The sequence below is a fragment of the Euleptes europaea genome, chromosome 2 (assembly GCF_029931775.1).
Source record: "Euleptes europaea isolate rEulEur1 chromosome 2, rEulEur1.hap1, whole genome shotgun sequence".
Classification (NCBI taxonomy): domain Eukaryota; kingdom Metazoa; phylum Chordata; class Lepidosauria; order Squamata; family Sphaerodactylidae; genus Euleptes; species Euleptes europaea.
In genome coordinates this window covers 97518509-97535685 of record NC_079313.1, presented here as the reverse complement: position 1 = coordinate 97535685, position 17177 = coordinate 97518509, and the positions used below count along the sequence as shown (strand labels likewise).

Below are 17177 nucleotides of genomic sequence, written 5' to 3'. Positions count from 1 at the left end.
CTTCCACAGACAGGAATAGCCAGTGTGTCCTCATTTCATCCCTGCAGGTGGAGGTAGCAGGAGCCGGCTGTAGAATCCGGCCCCGACCTTGCGGAGCAGGAGCAACTCCAGCGTGTGACTGGACAGCTACGCCTGGCTGGTGCAACAGACCATCCTGTGCCACCAGGTGGACAAGTGCGCCACTGGTTGGATGCCTGCCTGCTTGCCCACATGGGGGGGGGTCATCTGGGCAGCTGCCTGCTTCGGGCTTGGTTGGTACTCCCTCTCCATTCTTGTTCTTTCCCCTCTGAGTCGGGCAAAAGACCCGCAGGGTGGGAAAGTGCTGAATCGGGACGTTACTGGACTGGGCTCCTTTGCCTACAAGCCCCTGCTTGTCGCTCACTCCATCTTGTGTTTGCTACCCTGCCTGAATCTCTTGGGCCCAGCTGGGGACAGCACAGCTCAAAAGCAAGTTGCTCTACGTGACAGACACTTGGAGCTGTCTCCAGTCATGCCTCTTGGCTAAATGTTTCACCAAATATCGCAGGCTAATTTTTAAGTTGATAATTTTGTATGGCCCACGAATGATGTTATAAATATCCAAATAGCCCTTGGCAGAAAAAAGGTTCCCCACCCCTGATTTAGCCTAATGAAGAGTTTTGGAGAGTTTGAAAGTTTGTACACAGTTTTTGTAGTTAACCTTAAAAGAAATCAATTTTGTTTTGTTTGTTTTTTGTTGGTATGTTGCTTTAGACCAGCAGTTCCCAAACATTCTGAGTCATGGAGCATTTTTCAGGAGAGAAATTTGTCACAGAGCACTAATTTTCACCTAGCACCTATATATTAAACCAAATGACAGTAGTATTTTTCTTTCCAGTCTCTTCACAGAGCACTAGGAGATGTTTCGCGGAGCACCAAGTTTGGGAACTGCTGCTTTTAGACCAACATAAGTGTGTGTGTGTGTGTGTGTGGGGGGGGTGCATCTCATTCCCCTTCTCCAATTCCTCTTTCCCGTCTGTGGAAGCCAGTGAAGTCCACAAGCTAGTAAGCCTCCTGTCTCTTCAACCTGCCAGGATCCTTGGATCAGTAAGCCATGACACTGCATTAGCTTGCTTGCTATAACTAGAAGGGTAGGAGGATAGCAGTTATTGGTTTAATATTCAGGCTGGCTAACATGCATTAGGCTTGTTCGCATGTGTCCAACCTTTTGTTTCAAGTATATTTAAAATGCACAGTGATTTATGGTTTATTTGCCGACTACTTAGAGCAGAGGTGGGGAACCTTCCCCCCCACCAAGGGCCATTTGGATATTTATAACACCATTCGTGGGCCATACAAAATTATCAGCTTAAAAATTAGCCGACCAAGCCCCAAGCAGGCAGCTGCCCCAGATGACCCCCCCCCGACGCAGGCAAGCAGGCAGACATCCAACCGGTGGCGCACTTGCCCACCTGGTGGCACAGGATGGTCTGTTGTACCAGCCGGGCATAGCCGTCCAGCCACACGCCGGAGTTGCTCCTGCTCCGCATGGTCGGGGCCAGATTCTACAACCAGCTCCTGCTACCTCCACCTGCAGGGATGAAATGAGGACACACTGGCTAAGAACTCCCCCCTTCACGCATTCTGGCCCTTCCCCCTTTAACCCCTCCATTGTTGCCACTTCCACCCCAAGCCCTCTTGTAGTACAGAGGGAATACGTTTCTCCATGGCCCAGGTGGGAAAGGGTTAACACAGTTTCTTGGGCAGTCCTAGCAGCTCCATAGCTAACAACTCTTCTGCAAGGGGGGGAAAGGTTCCTTTTCTTGGCAAAACAAACTCACATCCACCTTCAATAGAGGCTATTCCTGTCCGTGGGAGGGGGCGGATCACCAGTCTTGGATCCTTGTGAGCTAGAGATCTGCAAGGACCCACGAAGAGCCAGACCAAATTATTTCGCAGGCCTTAAACGACCCCCGGGCCTGACCCACCCCTGCCTTATGGCATTATAATCCCTCTCCTCCGCAACCCTGCCCTCCCTAGACTCCACCCCCAAATCTGCAGGAATTTCCCAGCCTACCCCAAGTTGGCAATTCTAGACAGGGCCTGTCACAGAAAAAAGCCTGTCATCTAACTGTTGCCATGCAAACAAACGTATGAGGACACCTACTGCAAGTAGAAGGCTTTATGGAAATTATAGCAGAGATGGTGTATTTTAAAGCAAGTAGATATTAAAATCTGAGCACGTTCAGAAATTAAAAGATCAGTCTGAGCATCTGCTTGAGAGCACAGACTTGGTCAGATTTCACTGGGGCCTTGGAAGGTTGCAGAGTATCCTCCCCTTAAATATCTTAGAGCTTACTAAATGTGCTAAAGTAAACATGCTATGAACCGCTAATGGTTCAATATACCAGTGCTGATTTGCGTGTTCCAGATTCCTCAGGTCTATCAGCAAGTCATAGCTAAGTCTCGTATGCATAATAAATATGTCTCTGTATTCAGGTGCCTTGAAAATCTGGTGTCTAAACCTGTTTCTGTAAAGCCTTTTTGTTTAAATTTCTTTTTTGGAATTCCACAAAGGGCCTGCTATTATTCGTGTAGGAAAGATGCCTTGTCCTTGTATGTCTAATGGCCCCACATTTTTATGTTCTGGTTATTTTGGAAGGATGGCTGAAAGTGCTTTTCATCCCTTATTCTGCAGGTAGTGGAAAAACTTGTGAAAAACAGGCAATTCTAAATGTGTGACTGTTTGGTTTCTTGTTTATGGAAAAACAAGCCATTTGAAGTACACTTGTACTGGATTTCTTAATTGTTTGGCCAAGAAGAAAGCTTGATTTACAATTGTGTTTCATCTTTCCTGTGTATAATGAAGTATGTAAAGTTTTGATCATGTAAGGTGTTCTAATGTGCTGGGGTACAAAGATTTTTGACCTGGAGTCACATAAGGCTGCTGAAAAAAATGTAACTATTCAAATCAAACGTTTCACCCAGAATAGCTGTCCTCTCTAACAATGGTCTTGAATCTGGGGGTCTTCTGCTCCAGACTGTGATTCAGACTGAAACATGTGATTCACGCCTACATTTTTTACCATACATGTTCATATTTCTCCTTTCTGTCTTTCTTCCCTAGTCAGTCTTGATTTTAAAAGAAAGACTAGTATGGTGGGGGGTCCCATTGATGTGACTTGTCTCACGGTGGTATACAACCCACTTGTGGGTCCTGTTGCAACACTGGAAGAGTGGTGTTAGCTGGAACAGTTTCTGTTTCTCACAGTTGTTTATCTATTTCTCCCATATTTGTTCCCCAATACGATTTGTTCTGAGATAACACTGCCAAATCAGTCAAGCCCATTTCACATTTCTTTCTGGCTGCCTGTGTCTCATTTGTGTGCCTGACTTGATTCAGAAGGCCAGTGTTATCTCTAACAACAAGAGTCTCCTACATTATGCATTCTCTTGTCTGTTCCCTTCCCCTTTGCCCTTTACTCCTCTGCAGGCAGTATTGTAGTTCTGGGTGACACCAATGCCTGGCTGAAAAGATAAGGTAATCTTCTTATGAAAAGAATGCAGCTGGTATTTTATGAATGTTGATCACAGATCCTGGGGGACGGGCAGCTGATTTTTGAAACAAGCTGGTGACAATCAGGAAGGAGAAAAAACTGAATATGGAGGAAGAGGGGGAGACAAGAGTAGAATCTTGCCTGTGATCTCCTTCAAGGGTCATCTCTCGGAAAGTGTAAAAGATATGCCAGGTCGGTAAATTGCCTCAAAAATATTAAGTAGTAGCAATCTCATCCCATGCCGCTCAAACTAAAATACTTCTGGAAGTGCCTGGAGCACAACGAGGGAAGGCAAGGAAGGGATCAGGTCCACTTAGCCATTCATCTCTTTTGATGTAAAAATTATATCCTCCCCCATATGGAAATGAATGTATGTGATTGCTGCCATCACACCAAAGAGTTTCCTTAAATCTTGTGGGGAAACCTGACAGCTTTCTCATTGTAAGTCGAATGCTGTATTAAATGTAATCTTCAACAGTTATGAGATTTAAATTCAGACCTTCATAGATCACTTCTATGGCCTTGGCCATGTCTATGACATTCCTATTTCTGATTACTTGTATTGTTTCATGCTTGTGTAACCCATGCCATTTTGGTGTTTGCATTTGATCTCTATTAGAAGGTTTGGTCTTTGGGGCCTAGGGAGGGGGTGCTCTCTGAGCACGGGCACTTTGGCAAGGCTGCTTCCATATTACCAACTGCAAGAGCTCTACCCCCTCAGCCAGCCTGGCCTGCAGCAGGAGAGCAAAGGCCCAGAGGTTGACTGAGGGGACTGCTGATTTCCTTGCAGGGATGTGATGGGCCCAACGAGGCAGAGATTGCATATTAGAAATTCCCCCTTACGAGTAGTTATAACAAAAGGGTTTGTTAAGCTGTTGAGTTGTGGTTAAACATATGGTTTAAAACTCTTACCCCTGAGCCAGTCTGGCCCGCAGCAGGAGAGGGCAGGCTCAGAGCTTGACTGAGGGAGCTGCTAATTTCCTTGCAGTCCCAAGACAGCAAAATCTAGAGGGCAGCAGAAAGAACCACCAAAGAGCAGGTGGGGAAGCAGCAGCCCTGAACCTCAAGTTAACGTTTGGGACTGTTTGCTATATGCCATTGTTCTACTTCTAGTTTTAATTCTAGTTGTACAGTTTTTGTGTTTATGATGAATGTTTTTTCCTGTTTGAAGCAATTTCACATTTGTTTACCTAGCTACAGGGGTGCTGTCATTTATTGAATTGAATCCCCACCCCCCCACTCTCCAATAGGGATATATGTAGCCAGGGTTCTACAGGGTTACATTTGTATTCTGTGTTATTGTTTTTAATACTGCAATGACCTAAACAATAAACATCCTTAAAATAAAAATGATCATACTGGGGAGTAGGTTGCCAATCGATGGAATAAATCGTATGGAGTGGACTGCTCAATAAAAGTGAGAGGTCGGCTATTTGTTGTCTGTCACAAGGAACCTTTTGTAGTAGGTTGGGTTTAAGTGTTTGATCTTCCCAAGTTTAATAGGCAGTACTGGAATATGCTGCCATCTTTTGCAGACAGACTATCACAAATTAAACACTTAGCTTTCTGAGAATGGGCTGTCTAAAAGGGCCAGGTTTTTTTGACAGTCATTGGGGGGTTGACTCCAGCTTCAGCTAAATTCTTCCAGGTTCAAAGAAATGATCATAATTCTGAGTACGTGTGATTGCCATTTAGTCTGCATAGGGCAAAATGAATACATTCCAGCTTTGGTACATAATGTCAGAAACCCTGATTTATGCATGTGTTCATCCATACCAAAGCTAGAATATATACTGTTGTCCTATTTGGATAACATCTGTTCTGGGGTTAGGGCAGCTTTCTGTGAGCTGGTCAAATACTGCCAGCTGGCTACCTATTTTCATGAAGTATTTCATAATACTTGACTGGTCAAGAATGTCTTGGAATTTTTTTATTACCTTTTGGGGTCATCATCTGATAGTAATGGCGAGGGCTCCTTTCTTCACAGAGCTGCCGGTCACTCCCCCCCCCCACCCTTATTTATTAGCAGACACTGTCTGTCCTGCAACTCTCTCTTGAAAGTTGTACTCTTCCCTTCTAATTAAGCAATGTGGCCTACATTCTCCTGGCCAGCAGAGGAGGTCAAAATAAACAATGAAGAAGCACAAATATGGGGTTGCTAGTTAGCCAGAGCTCTATGTAGAGTAATGGCGGCTTAATTTGTAGTGGATTGTATGTGAGGATTATGAAAGGTTGTTGCTCTGGAGGTGGCTGGCACTATTGTGCAGGGTAAATTTCAATAAACTGTTCCCCTAGATGCCTTGCAGATAAGCCTGCCTGCCTAGAGCAGAGCCTGAGCCACATTAAATGACTCTCTTCAAGCGACTGCCTACCATCTTGTCCTTGGGAGCTTCTCAGATTTTGCAGGGCATTTGGAGATGCTACCACTCTATATAAGCATGCTTGAGACCACGGGTCACAATGTCCGATTCCACGGTAAGGCGAGGAAGTGTTTCCTTCGTAAAAGACTGGTGCTTTGCACATGCTCTGGGGAAAGTATCCAGTATATTTCTAAACAAAGGAAGGCAATTCCAGAGGGATCTGATGCTCAAGACATTGCCATTGGAGGGACAGTGTGGTTTAGTGCTTAGAGTGTCGTGGCCTGGGCTCAACCTTGACCCCCATCCATGAAGTTCATTGGTAGTCTTAGGATGAAAATATGTGACTGGCCCAACTTACTTCAGCAGGGTTGTTGTAAGGATAAGAAGGCATCCTGAGCTCCTTGGAGGTAAGGTGGGGGGAAAATGGAACAGATAATTGCTCTGTTCTTGCTGTGGGGAGTTGTCGCCATATGATCTGGCATGATGCTTGGAAACACCTCTGGTAGAAACCATCCAGAAGACTACATTTTTAATTAGGACAAATCTTTCTTTGGTTCTAGCTAATGCTGTCCTTTAACACTTGACTGATCAATTGACCGAGTTAGTTTTTTGGTTGGTGGAATGACAGTCTTAGGTAGCAGGCAAACCTTGCCCAGACATCCCCTTTTCAGGTAGCCGTGCCCCACATTGCTGCTATTATGACCTTGGATTCATTCTCCTTTAAATTATATGCCAGAATCTGCTGCCCAAAATGGGGTACTCATCATGTACCTGACCTTGTGTTTGAAAGAAGACTACTACTGATGGATTGTCCTCATGAATGATTTTGATTGTTGAAGGGTGGAGTCTGATATCTTGCCTTGAATATTGTCTCACGTGGCTGGATCTGCCTACCACAAAGTTCGAGAGCTTGCAAAGTGGGGTCTTCAGCACCTTTCTGAATTTGGAGTTCCTTTCATTGGACAAGTGTAAATTGCTGACCATTCACGCTAGCACCTTGGAAAAGCAGAGGTGGCTACATACTCTGATCCTGAAAAGGAATTCTGTTCTGCTCTCTCCTTTCCCTCATTTCTCCGTGTGTCCCAGAGTAGGGATGCAGGGAGAAATCTTCGGGGGGGGGGGCACAGCGCTACCCTGCAGCCAAAATGCTGAATGTTCTGAACCCCCTCCCCCCCAGACCTTGGGATGCAACGGAAATTTCCTAAGGGGTGGGTGAGAATGCCATGCTTCAGCCCAGGGGACAGCTGAAAGGAGGCATTCTGACCCCCATCCCAGAATACATCTGTGGCCCTGAATGGAACCAGGCAACGTCTTGGGATGGCCTCCTGAACTCCATTCAAGATCCCTCACGGCCCACATATCTGTTTGAGCTGTGCACCCATGAACTAAAGGATCTCTGTTAACAAGGGTTGGGAAAAGACTTTTTTTGACTGAGACCATCGAGTGACAGAGTAGACAATACTAATCTCTAGTGATCAATGTGGTATTTAAACTCCTCATGCAGCTTTATATGGGGGAGTGGGTTGGTTATCAGGCTGTAGGGCTGCCCTCTGATTTGCCTTTTAAAAATACATTCTTGGATGTGGTTTTTAATGCTCAGGTTTATGGGGGTTGACAGATTCCAGGCCGGTTAGTATGTAGCTAAACCAACAGTGTGGTACAGCAAAAAGCTTTTGTGGACCGGAACTCATTCCATCTGCTGAAGTGGGTTTTGATCCGTGAGAAACTATTCCTCAAATGTGTCATGTCTTTTAGTTGTTTTAGTACTCTTTGTTGTTTGTATTGGCTGATCCATTTTTGACTAGGTTTATCTACGTCAGTGAAAGCTTGAGGGCTGCTGCTCTATGGACATGCTGTTTGTATGAACTGGGGTAAACAAAAAAAAATCCCTTTTAAAAAACATTCTCCTCATTCCAATTTGTAATAAGTTAATTGTGAAAAGTTTCAGAAATTGTTCAGCTAGTTTTCTGCATGGACAAGTGCTTAAAATGCGTTATGCTTGTTCTGCAAATAGAACCTGTCTTAAGGAATCTTGCAAGTCAGACAAAGGGCATAGTCCAGTTTCTAGCCATATTCTGGTATTTCAGTTTTACAGTTAATTTTTTCTCAAACGGATCTCCCTGAGTTTTCAGGCACGGCATTTGCTAAATGCAGCTGTAAAACACAAGTGAAAAATCTTTATGTGGGGCTTCCAGTCTTCAGAGTGCATTCTGGCAGTTCTGCTCACAGTCTGTACCAGCTCCAGCTCAAATAGTGACACTGTGGCACAAAGCCTTTTGTTTTATCTATAAGGGAAATGCTGCTAGATGAGGTCTGACTGCAGTTTCCTGGGCTAGGAATGTGCTTAGACACACATCCCTTGGAATTCCCCCCACACCTTTGTCTAAAACCCTTTTGTCTGCTGACTTGGCGTGCTAGCAAATTTGCCTCTCCCCTCCATGCTTTTCAATCAGTGCAGGTTTTACTGATATACATTTGGAATTGGGGGGGGGGGGTTTACAGTTGCTGAATTTTCCATTTTCTATAGAGTCACTGGAGTTGTTCCATAACTATTGGGGGGGTTGACCAATGTCATCAGCCTTACGCCTTCTGACTCCATTGGATATACTTTGTTCCAATGAAATTTCAGTATAGAACTTCTGTGACAGCAAGTGCATATTGGTGATCAAATCACTGACGTGTTTGATTCATCACTGAGTCATGACAATGTCTCAGTAGACTGGGATGCTGTGAGCAAAGGTTGAGGGAGACAACCCCATTAGAAAGAATGCCAGGCCAAAAAGCAAGTCTTGAGAAGTCGTACATTTCTGGGTGTGAACATTAAATCATTCTCTAACTGTGGGCAAGTTTATCTTCATTTAGACTTAGTAATGAGGCTTTCTTCAGACATTAAAAGATGATGGGAAGAAATGAGAAAATACCATGATTGAAATAAGAGAATACCATTATTGCACTCATTCATTTTGGGTCTCAATGAAAGCCCTTGTTAAAATTGCAATGGGAGATAAATTACAATCTTAACTACAGTAATGTTGTGTAGTAGCCATGCGGGAAAACCATATTGTAATGGTCTTTGAATGAAGATAAAAAGTCTGGACAATGGAAGGTGTGACATCAATTCTCTGAACAAATTGTATCCTTCCTGTTAAGGAGAATTACTAAAAATGTAGAGGGGGCTCGGAAGCATTTTCTTATCCCACCCCCTAATTGAAAATCAGTACCCTCTAAAGGTGTTCTGTGTCTTGTTCTAGTAAGATTTGTAAGTCAATAGACAGAGATTTTTGGATGTGTCAAGCAGGAGCAAAGTGTAGAAGATAAGCTGCTCTTTGCATCTTAGATTTGGGGTCTGGAAACTGAAGGGGAAGGGAGGTGAAATGCTGCAGCAGTTAACACTGCAGTGGGTGTTCTGAGGTCCAGAGAAAAAGGACAAAAGTGTGCAACAAGCCTGTGATTAGTGTGGGTGGGTGGGAAATACTGTTGATTTTCAGGACCTTAGTCAACACTCCCATTTGAAAAAGCACCACTATCTGGCGTCATCAAACCATAGACGACTACCCTTCCTTAGCAGCTGCCTATATCTACTTGAAGAGGACCACCTCCCACTCTGAGGAGAATGGGGTTGATCCAGAGGGGCAATTTCGCTAGCCTGTATACGTGAGGTGTTGGGAGCCAACTGAGATGTGTATGTTCACACCATTCATACATGAAATAGAAGTGAATGGGTCTGTTTAGGGCACATGGCTTTTGAGGTCAAAACATTGCTTTGGTGTTCCCTCATTAAATCTTATTAGCTGTTGTCCTTGTCTCGGTTTTTATTGTCTCGGTTTTAATTGATTTATATATATTTGAATTTTAAACACTGATTTAATGGTCTGATTTTTAATGATCTGATGTTTGCCGCCTCGAGGTCCCAGTGGAATGGCGGCATACAAAAATAAACTTCTGACACCTCGAAGGCTCCTTGTTTACAACAGGGGAGGAAAGACAAGCTGATAGCAAGGGGCATAGTGGGGAGGAAGAGAAGGGGCTCCCTGTGCCTCCCTTTTCTCAAATGTCAGCATTCTAGAGTTGTAGCCAGCTGGAAAGAGTTGTTAGCAAGGCCAGGGAAGGCAGTCTGGCACACAACACCTTGGGTTTTCTCTTCTTCCCGGCTGCATCAGTGTTCTGATCCCACTAGAACATGGGTGTCAAGCATACAGCCCTGGGGCTGAATCCAGCCCCTTGAGGGCTCTTATCCAGCCAGTGAGTCAGCCGCCCCCCGCCCTGGTCCCAATCTGGGCTGGCGAGCCTGCTTGTGGCCTCACCAGCCGAGGCAGTCACCTCCCCCAGTCCCAAGGTGTCAATTATCAAAGACTGATAAATAACAGAAAATACTGTAAGAGTGTTATGGTTTTAAACATGTTTGTATTTTAAACAAAAGACAATGTAATTAATTGGCTTTGCCTGTGTCTTCTATAAAGTTTGCATCTCCAGTACTTTGCATTAAATTTTATGGTACACATGGCCTGGCCTGACCAAGTGACATTTATGTCATATTCGGCCCTCGTAACAAATGAGTTATACACCTCTGCACTAGAGCCAGGAAGAGGAAACCAAAAAGTGTGTGTGTGGGGGGGGGGGCAGACAGTGCTGCACCCTACTTCTTGCCCACCTCCAGAATTGCTCTCCAGCATTTTTTGTCTACTTGCATACCCCTTTCCCTGTGTTTTGGATTTATGCATTCAGTGTGCAGGTGAAAATTAGTGTTTGGAGAACTTGTCTCAAAAACTTAGCCCTGACATGTTAGTTTTCCCTAGTTTGTTCTCGATGTTGGCTTTGGGTTTCCTTGATGCGAAGTGGCCATGTGTCTGGTGTGGAGCAGGACTCAACTCCCACCTTCCTTCTGTCTCTACAGCTATGGCAGCCATCAGGAAAAAACTAGTGATTGTGGGAGATGGTGCCTGTGGGAAGACCTGCCTCCTCATTGTGTTCAGCAAGGACCAGTTCCCAGAGGTCTATGTACCAACGGTCTTTGAAAACTACATTGCTGACATTGAAGTAGACGGGAAGCAGGTAATTCTTTGATAGCAGCAATTTGCCCTTTGATCCGGAGAGCCTGCTGCAGGCTTTGTCAGCTTCTGTGTCAGTTCATCCATAGCCGACAGACTTCATACTAGCCTTTACAGAAATACCCTTGGAAAATGTTATCTAGTTCACCTCCATTGAACCTTGGTTTTCATTTTATGGAACGAATATCTCAAGTTAAATGTTCCCATCGGTGTAAGCTTGATGATATTAAGCCCTCTTCCTGTAGTTTCTCGAGCTCCTGAAAGGAAGTATAGCAGTGCACCCAACTGACAGCAGCCTGATACAAGGTTAGAAGAATGTGGATGAAAACAGGATGAATGCTAAGCCCACTGTATATTGTCATCTTTTCAAACTGAATTAAGCCCAGGAAGGATCTTGTTACCTGGAGAAACCAGGTGTGTGCATGTGTATGCATACACCCACCCACCCATGTAAATGCTTAAATCCTCCTCATAAACCCTACTGACTATGCCCCTTCCTGCAAAGGTAAGGTGGGTGGCAACCAGAGACTGGCAGTGGCTCAGCGATGGCACCTGGCTTTTGACATGCCCCTCTCCCTTGAGGTTCACCTGATGCCACCCTTACTCCTTTAGATGCTGGGCCAAAACATTTATTTTTATCCAGGCTTTTAATTAAAGGGTTGATCTTTTTAGACTGTTTTTACAGTTTGCTTCTAGCCCGAGAACTGCTTTGAAACTCATTTTACGCTGCTAAGTGTGTTGAGCTGCTTTTAGTGCTTTATTAATTTTTTTAAAAAATTATGGTGTTTGGTGATGTGTTTTACTTTGTAACCGTCATCAAGCAGAGCCTCTAGAAAGGTAGCATGCAACTTTTCTAAATACATGGATAGGTGTTGGTTGCCTGGAATAAAAGAAAAGTTGAACCAAAAACCTGCCTGAAGCATGAGATGTGTGTGTGATCTCTAGTCACAGCTGACTTATGGCGACCCCTTATAGAGAGGTGAAAATCTATGCAAGAGTCTAAACCAGGTACATGTGTCAGTAGAGCAGGAAGGAAAAGCAGCTTTGCAGCTGTAATAGAAACACCTGCTCCTGGGAGGAAGTACACCTGTCCCTCCCCCTAAATGTCTTATTTTAGACTGTAGGAAAAATCTGTTAAGATTGCCTGCTCATAGGACATAGTACAGGTTCAGAGGCTATGAAAGAGTCTTGAAATAAGTTGTCTTTGTAAAAGTCAGAAATGAATATCAAATCCATGGTCAGGATGGTAACCTTACTGGGAAAATGTGTGTGCTCTGTAGGTCCTAAGGACACACTCCACAACCCACTGACTCAACGAATTGTTAACGGCAACTTCAGTACAGCTATTCCAGAGAGAATTATGGATTTCACGCTCTTATCTGTCTGTAGCTGCACTGTTATAATTTGCCATCTTGCATCGGTCAGGAGAGCCTTGGTATCTTCTGACAGCTTTATGGTCCTCTAATACAGTTTAGTGGTGCCCTTGAGGGTAACACTGCAAAACATCCCCATAAAGCAAAAGGCATAATGGCCCTAATCAATTACTGGGCCTAGGCAGCTTAATTAGAGCAGATGTTATGCCAGACAGCCTTATATCTGCCAGAGAGGCACAACAGTGTGAAGTTATAGGGGACACAACAGGTTTCTCCCCTGCTTGCTTCACTCTCTTGCTTCACCCAGAGGGATGGTGATTGTGCTGGGTTACTGATGCAAACTTCCCTCTGTCTCCAGGTGGAGCTCGCGCTTTGGGACACGGCTGGGCAGGAAGACTATGACCGGCTGCGGCCCCTCTCTTACCCAGACACTGATGTTATCCTCATGTGTTTCTCCATTGACAGTCCAGACAGTTTAGGTAAGACTATAAGTAGCAGGCCCTGACCTGGATAGCCCAGGCTAGCCTGATATCATCAGATCTCGGAAGCTAAGCAGAGTTGGCCCTGGTCAACCATCTGGAGTCCACCAAGGAATACCAGTCACTACTCAGAGGCAGGCAATGGCAAACCATCACTGAACGTCTCTTGCCTTGAAAACCCCACTAGGGGTCGCCACAAGTCAGCTGGGACTTGATGGCAAAAACCAACAAAAATAACTAGCAGGGTCATGAATGCACAGGCTCCATTATTCTATTTGTTACCATGATAATGTGGATTTAAGAGGTTCTTTTGGAACCAATGAGAACAAAAGTGATGTACTGGAAATTGCTGGTCAGAGCTGAAAAAACTGTGTCTGAATGTGATCAAACTTCTTTGGGAAATCAAGATATGTTTGTAAGGCGCTTTCAGTAACCAACCAGGACGCTCAACACAGCTTTCCCAGCTTTGGCTGCTACTCAAAATAAATTTGGGGCAGTAGTTTATTATAGCTGCTTGGTATGTCTGCTCTTCTAAATATATGAGTTCTGTGCAAGTGCCAACATCTGTAGCACAAGAATGCTGGTCCACACATAGGAGATTCTGACCTGCCTTGTAGTCCAAATAATTTGCAAACATATTTGGATCCTTTTTAAGAATCTGCTGGAGAAAGGGAGACACTTGATTCCTAGAACAGCTTCAATTACTTTGAAACTTACCATTTCGACATCAGGGCCTCACTTTCTGACTGTTCATTGAGGGTTTTGTGGCAACATAAAGTCGAAATATTGCCTTATTTTGATAGAGAGCCAGAATTTCAGAGTAAAAAGTCTCTGTTCATAGCTTTCATTTGAGAGGCTACAGAGGTTAGCAAAACTTACAGGATGTGACTTCCAAGGTTCACATTGAAAAAAACAGCTCTTCCACATTCAAGACAATACAGTTTATTCAGTATCTTGGAACTCGGTAAGCTTTGTTGGCTTCTTGGGTGTGTGTGTGTAGTACTATGTCCTTCTTAATAATAATTCTGCACAACTTGTAAGCAGTTTGGCAGTAGGGCATCAACAGCTGAATTCAGGAGGAAGGAACTGAATGAATGATGGCAGTATTGGCCAGAGCTGGAATCCACAAAGATGGGGGTGTACAAGTATGCTTGATCTTTTCTGAACAGCTCCTCCTTTGTGGCAGTCTGTCTCTCTGAAGCTGGTCTACAAGGATGCTTCTGGCTGTGGATCTGGGGTTTGGGTGGGGATCTTCTCATGCTCTACTGAGTCATTTTTTTTTCTTTAGCTGGAGGAAGAGTACAATGTTGCTTTACAGCTGTGATAGGGTGCGGTAAACGAAGCAAGCTTACAGTGGCATGCTGGCCAAGACTCTGAAAATAGGGCTGCCATTGTATCCAGCTTTACTCTTGGCAACAGACTAAGTCTGTCTCATCCTTTGGATCTGGGGGTGGCTCTTTCAGAAGAGCACCTTCCTACACATCTGGGGATCATTCCTTTGCATCTTTAACATAAACCCTTGTCCAATGGCAATAATTTCTTCCAACGTGTTCAACTTCTTTTCAGAGAACATACCAGAGAAATGGACACCAGAAGTAAAACATTTTTGCCCAAATGTACCCATCATCCTTGTGGGAAACAAGAAAGACTTGAGAAATGATGACCACACCCGCAGGGAGCTGGCAAAGATGAAACAGGTATGAGCCCAATGGGTGCCACTGCTTTTTTTATTCCATTAACTTTTAGAAATGAAACCTTTCCATTACTCTCAAGAATAGGTAACTGCTTTGACACAGGAGATGCTCACACCAGGTAGAAAACTTGAATTGCATTGTAGAGCATTGCTGGTGTAGATAATCAGTCATGTGGAAGGTAGTTTCCTGCCTTTTCTGTGTAGTGAAGGTAACATGCAGACTAACCCTAAGCTTATTTCTCACATTTTGATGGCAGATTACGTCTTTCCTCTGAAAAATAACTGTGGGATGGGGGAAGCATATTTTGATGAACAAAATCTTAGTTTAAAAGGCAGGTGTGTTAAAAAAACAACAACAACAAAACCCGGACAGTTTTTACAAATGAGAGCTTGTCGAGCACAAACTTCAAAAGTTTATTTGGGGGGGAGGGGAAGCAAACTCTCAAAGGTTTATGGTTTTGTCAAAACTGTATGTATTACTTTTACATTCTGCCTTTCTTCCATCATGGATCTCAAGGGAGTCTCCCATCCAGGCAGACTGGTTTAATTTCAGCAAGGTTGCTGCATCATTCCAGCAATACCCTGGGAAAGGAGCTCTGTGCTCGCCTGGCCTAAGAGGGGGCTGGCATTAGCAGCTCTGTCACCACTTTCTTTAAACAAACACAATAAAAACAGAGCTATTCTGCCAGGCATATGGTTGAGGACAGCTACGGTTGACATCTTCTCTGGCCTCCCTACCCCTTTCCCATGAACTTGGCTGAAACTATGCAATTGAGACAGGGTCTCTGTTTCATCTTCATTGTGCCTAAGTTGATGACCTAGCTGAGTGTCTTGCAGGGGGTTACGTGGAAAGGTTGTCCAGAGAGGGTCTGGTCCCAAAAAGGGATCCACTTCTGTACAGCCTTTTCTACAGCTGGGAGAGCCAGCGTGGTGTAGTGGTTAAGAGCAGTGGAGTCTGATCTGGAGAACCAGGTTTGATTCCTCACTCCTCCACATGAGCAGCGGAGGCTAATCTGGGGAACTGGATTTGTTTCCCCACTCCTACACACAAAGCCAGCTGGGTGACCTTGGGCAAGTCACAGCTCTGTTAGAGCTCTCTCAGTCCCGCCTACCTTACAGGGTGTCTGTTGTGGGGAGGGGAGGGGAAGGTGATTGTAAGCCGGTTTGAGTCTCCCATAAGTGGTAGAGAAAGTTGGCATATAAAAACCAACTCTTCTTCCTCTTTTCTTGTACCCGCTTTACTTAATTTATTCATAGTGCTGATCCTCCCTTCCCCCAAATCCAATGACTTGGGAAAGATACTATCAGAAAAATGTCAAAAAACATTGATTAAAGCCCCAGCTGACACTGTCAGATCATAGTCAAAGTAACGAGCCTTGGCAAAATGTTCATCCTTATTTTTGCCAAGGAGCTGTAATGATTAGAAGTGCTTTTTGATATGCATGTCTGAGTCAGAATAGGGAAATACCTTATCTTGCATCCTTCTTTGAAATCAAATTCTGGGAAAACTTTCATTTTTTTTCCTGCTTTGTCTTTTCTTAATAAGGAGCCAGTGAAACCAGAGGAAGGGAGAGACATGGCAAACAGGATCAATGCTTTTGGTTACCTGGAGTGCTCGGCCAAGACAAAGGATGGTGTGCGGGAAGTGTTTGAAATGGCCACTCGGGCTGCCTTGCAAGTCAGGAAAAACAAAAAACGCAAAGGCTGCCCCCTCTTTTAACAAGGGAGCATCAGCAAAGGAAGTGACTGTGTTGTCTCAACTGTGTCTGTCTCTTTCTACGCACCCCATGGATGCAAGCTTGGGGCTGGGGTGGGGAGAAGAGCTGTTGGCTCTGTCTAGAGTAAGAATTTAATATGCTGGGCCTCTCCCCACAGTAGTTAAGGCTGCCTGGGGCACACTTGGGCGGGGGAGGTCCCTGTAGTCTCTCTCTGGGCTCTGCTGGGCTCCCCAGCACCTTCCGTGCTTGAGGACCAGATGTCTCTTGAACCCTCTCTGTAAACACTGTTGTTTTTGTATAGGGCAGCCAACGTACCTGAATTAACTCTGCATTGCTCTTCACTCCCATTTTATACTAATCTTGCAGTTCAGTGCCTGGTATAGATTTATTTAACCTATCCTTCTGCCTTCCCATTCTTGCAAATTAAGGAAGCGACTTTTGTGTGCTGAATATTGCAGTCTGCGGAGTCATGCCCTGATTTAAGCTGTCTAGCACGTGCACCTGCCCCTCTCTACACAAACTTGTCGTGGCAAGTGGGAAGCCTTGCCAAGATGTCCACCTGTACTTCTACGAGGAGCTGAGCTCTGCTGTCAGAAATGCTCTTTGCTCTGTCTGGTTTTGGTCAGAGCCTTGTATATTACCAATACTGTTTTCTCTCTACTTCTATTAAATTAAATCAGATCTTGACAACAAAAATGGATTCTCCATCCATTTTTCTGTTGGGCCATTAAAGCACATGAAGCTGTGTTGTGTGTGTTGCGTTCTTCTAGTGCAGTTAAGTTGCGTTTGAGCTCTGCTGTAGGACCTGAGGTAAGTTGTCATCTCTCTCCCCCACCCCCAAACTCTCCATGGGATATCGGTTACCTCATGCTTCTTTCCTGGAAACACATTGCGTATTGAAAAGTAGCACCGCAGGGTACAGATGCTAATTTTCTAGGTGCAGGGAGTTTTTTTTAATGCATGGGAACATTAAAAAAATGTGATTTCTCAC

The 17177-nt window shown here is 44.5% G+C and overlaps 1 protein-coding gene across 1 annotated transcript; it reads left to right on the top strand.

Annotated features, from left to right (window-relative positions):
• Positions 1 to 10759: 10759 nt before the first annotated feature.
• RHOC (ras homolog family member C) lies at positions 10760 to 16256 on the top strand. Its single transcript, XM_056844440.1, has 4 exons — positions 10760 to 10927; positions 12655 to 12775; positions 14342 to 14472; positions 16015 to 16256. The coding sequence occupies exons 1-4, from the start codon at positions 10772 to 10774 to the stop codon at positions 16186 to 16188; spliced, it is 582 nt and encodes a 193-aa protein (XP_056700418.1). The 5' UTR covers positions 10760 to 10771; the 3' UTR covers positions 16189 to 16256.
• Positions 16257 to 17177: the final 921 nt, after the last annotated feature.

Coding starts and splice junctions, on each gene's coding strand:
- RHOC (XM_056844440.1), top strand. CDS start 10,772: ATGGCAGCCATCAGGAAAAAACTAGTGATTGTGGGAGATGGTGCCTGT. Junction 12,776..14,341: donor TGACAGTCCAGACAGTTTAG/GTAAGACTATAA, acceptor ACTTCTTTTCAG/AGAACATACCAGAGAAATGG. Junction 14,473..16,014: donor AGCTGGCAAAGATGAAACAG/GTATGAGCCCAA, acceptor TTTCTTAATAAG/GAGCCAGTGAAACCAGAGGA.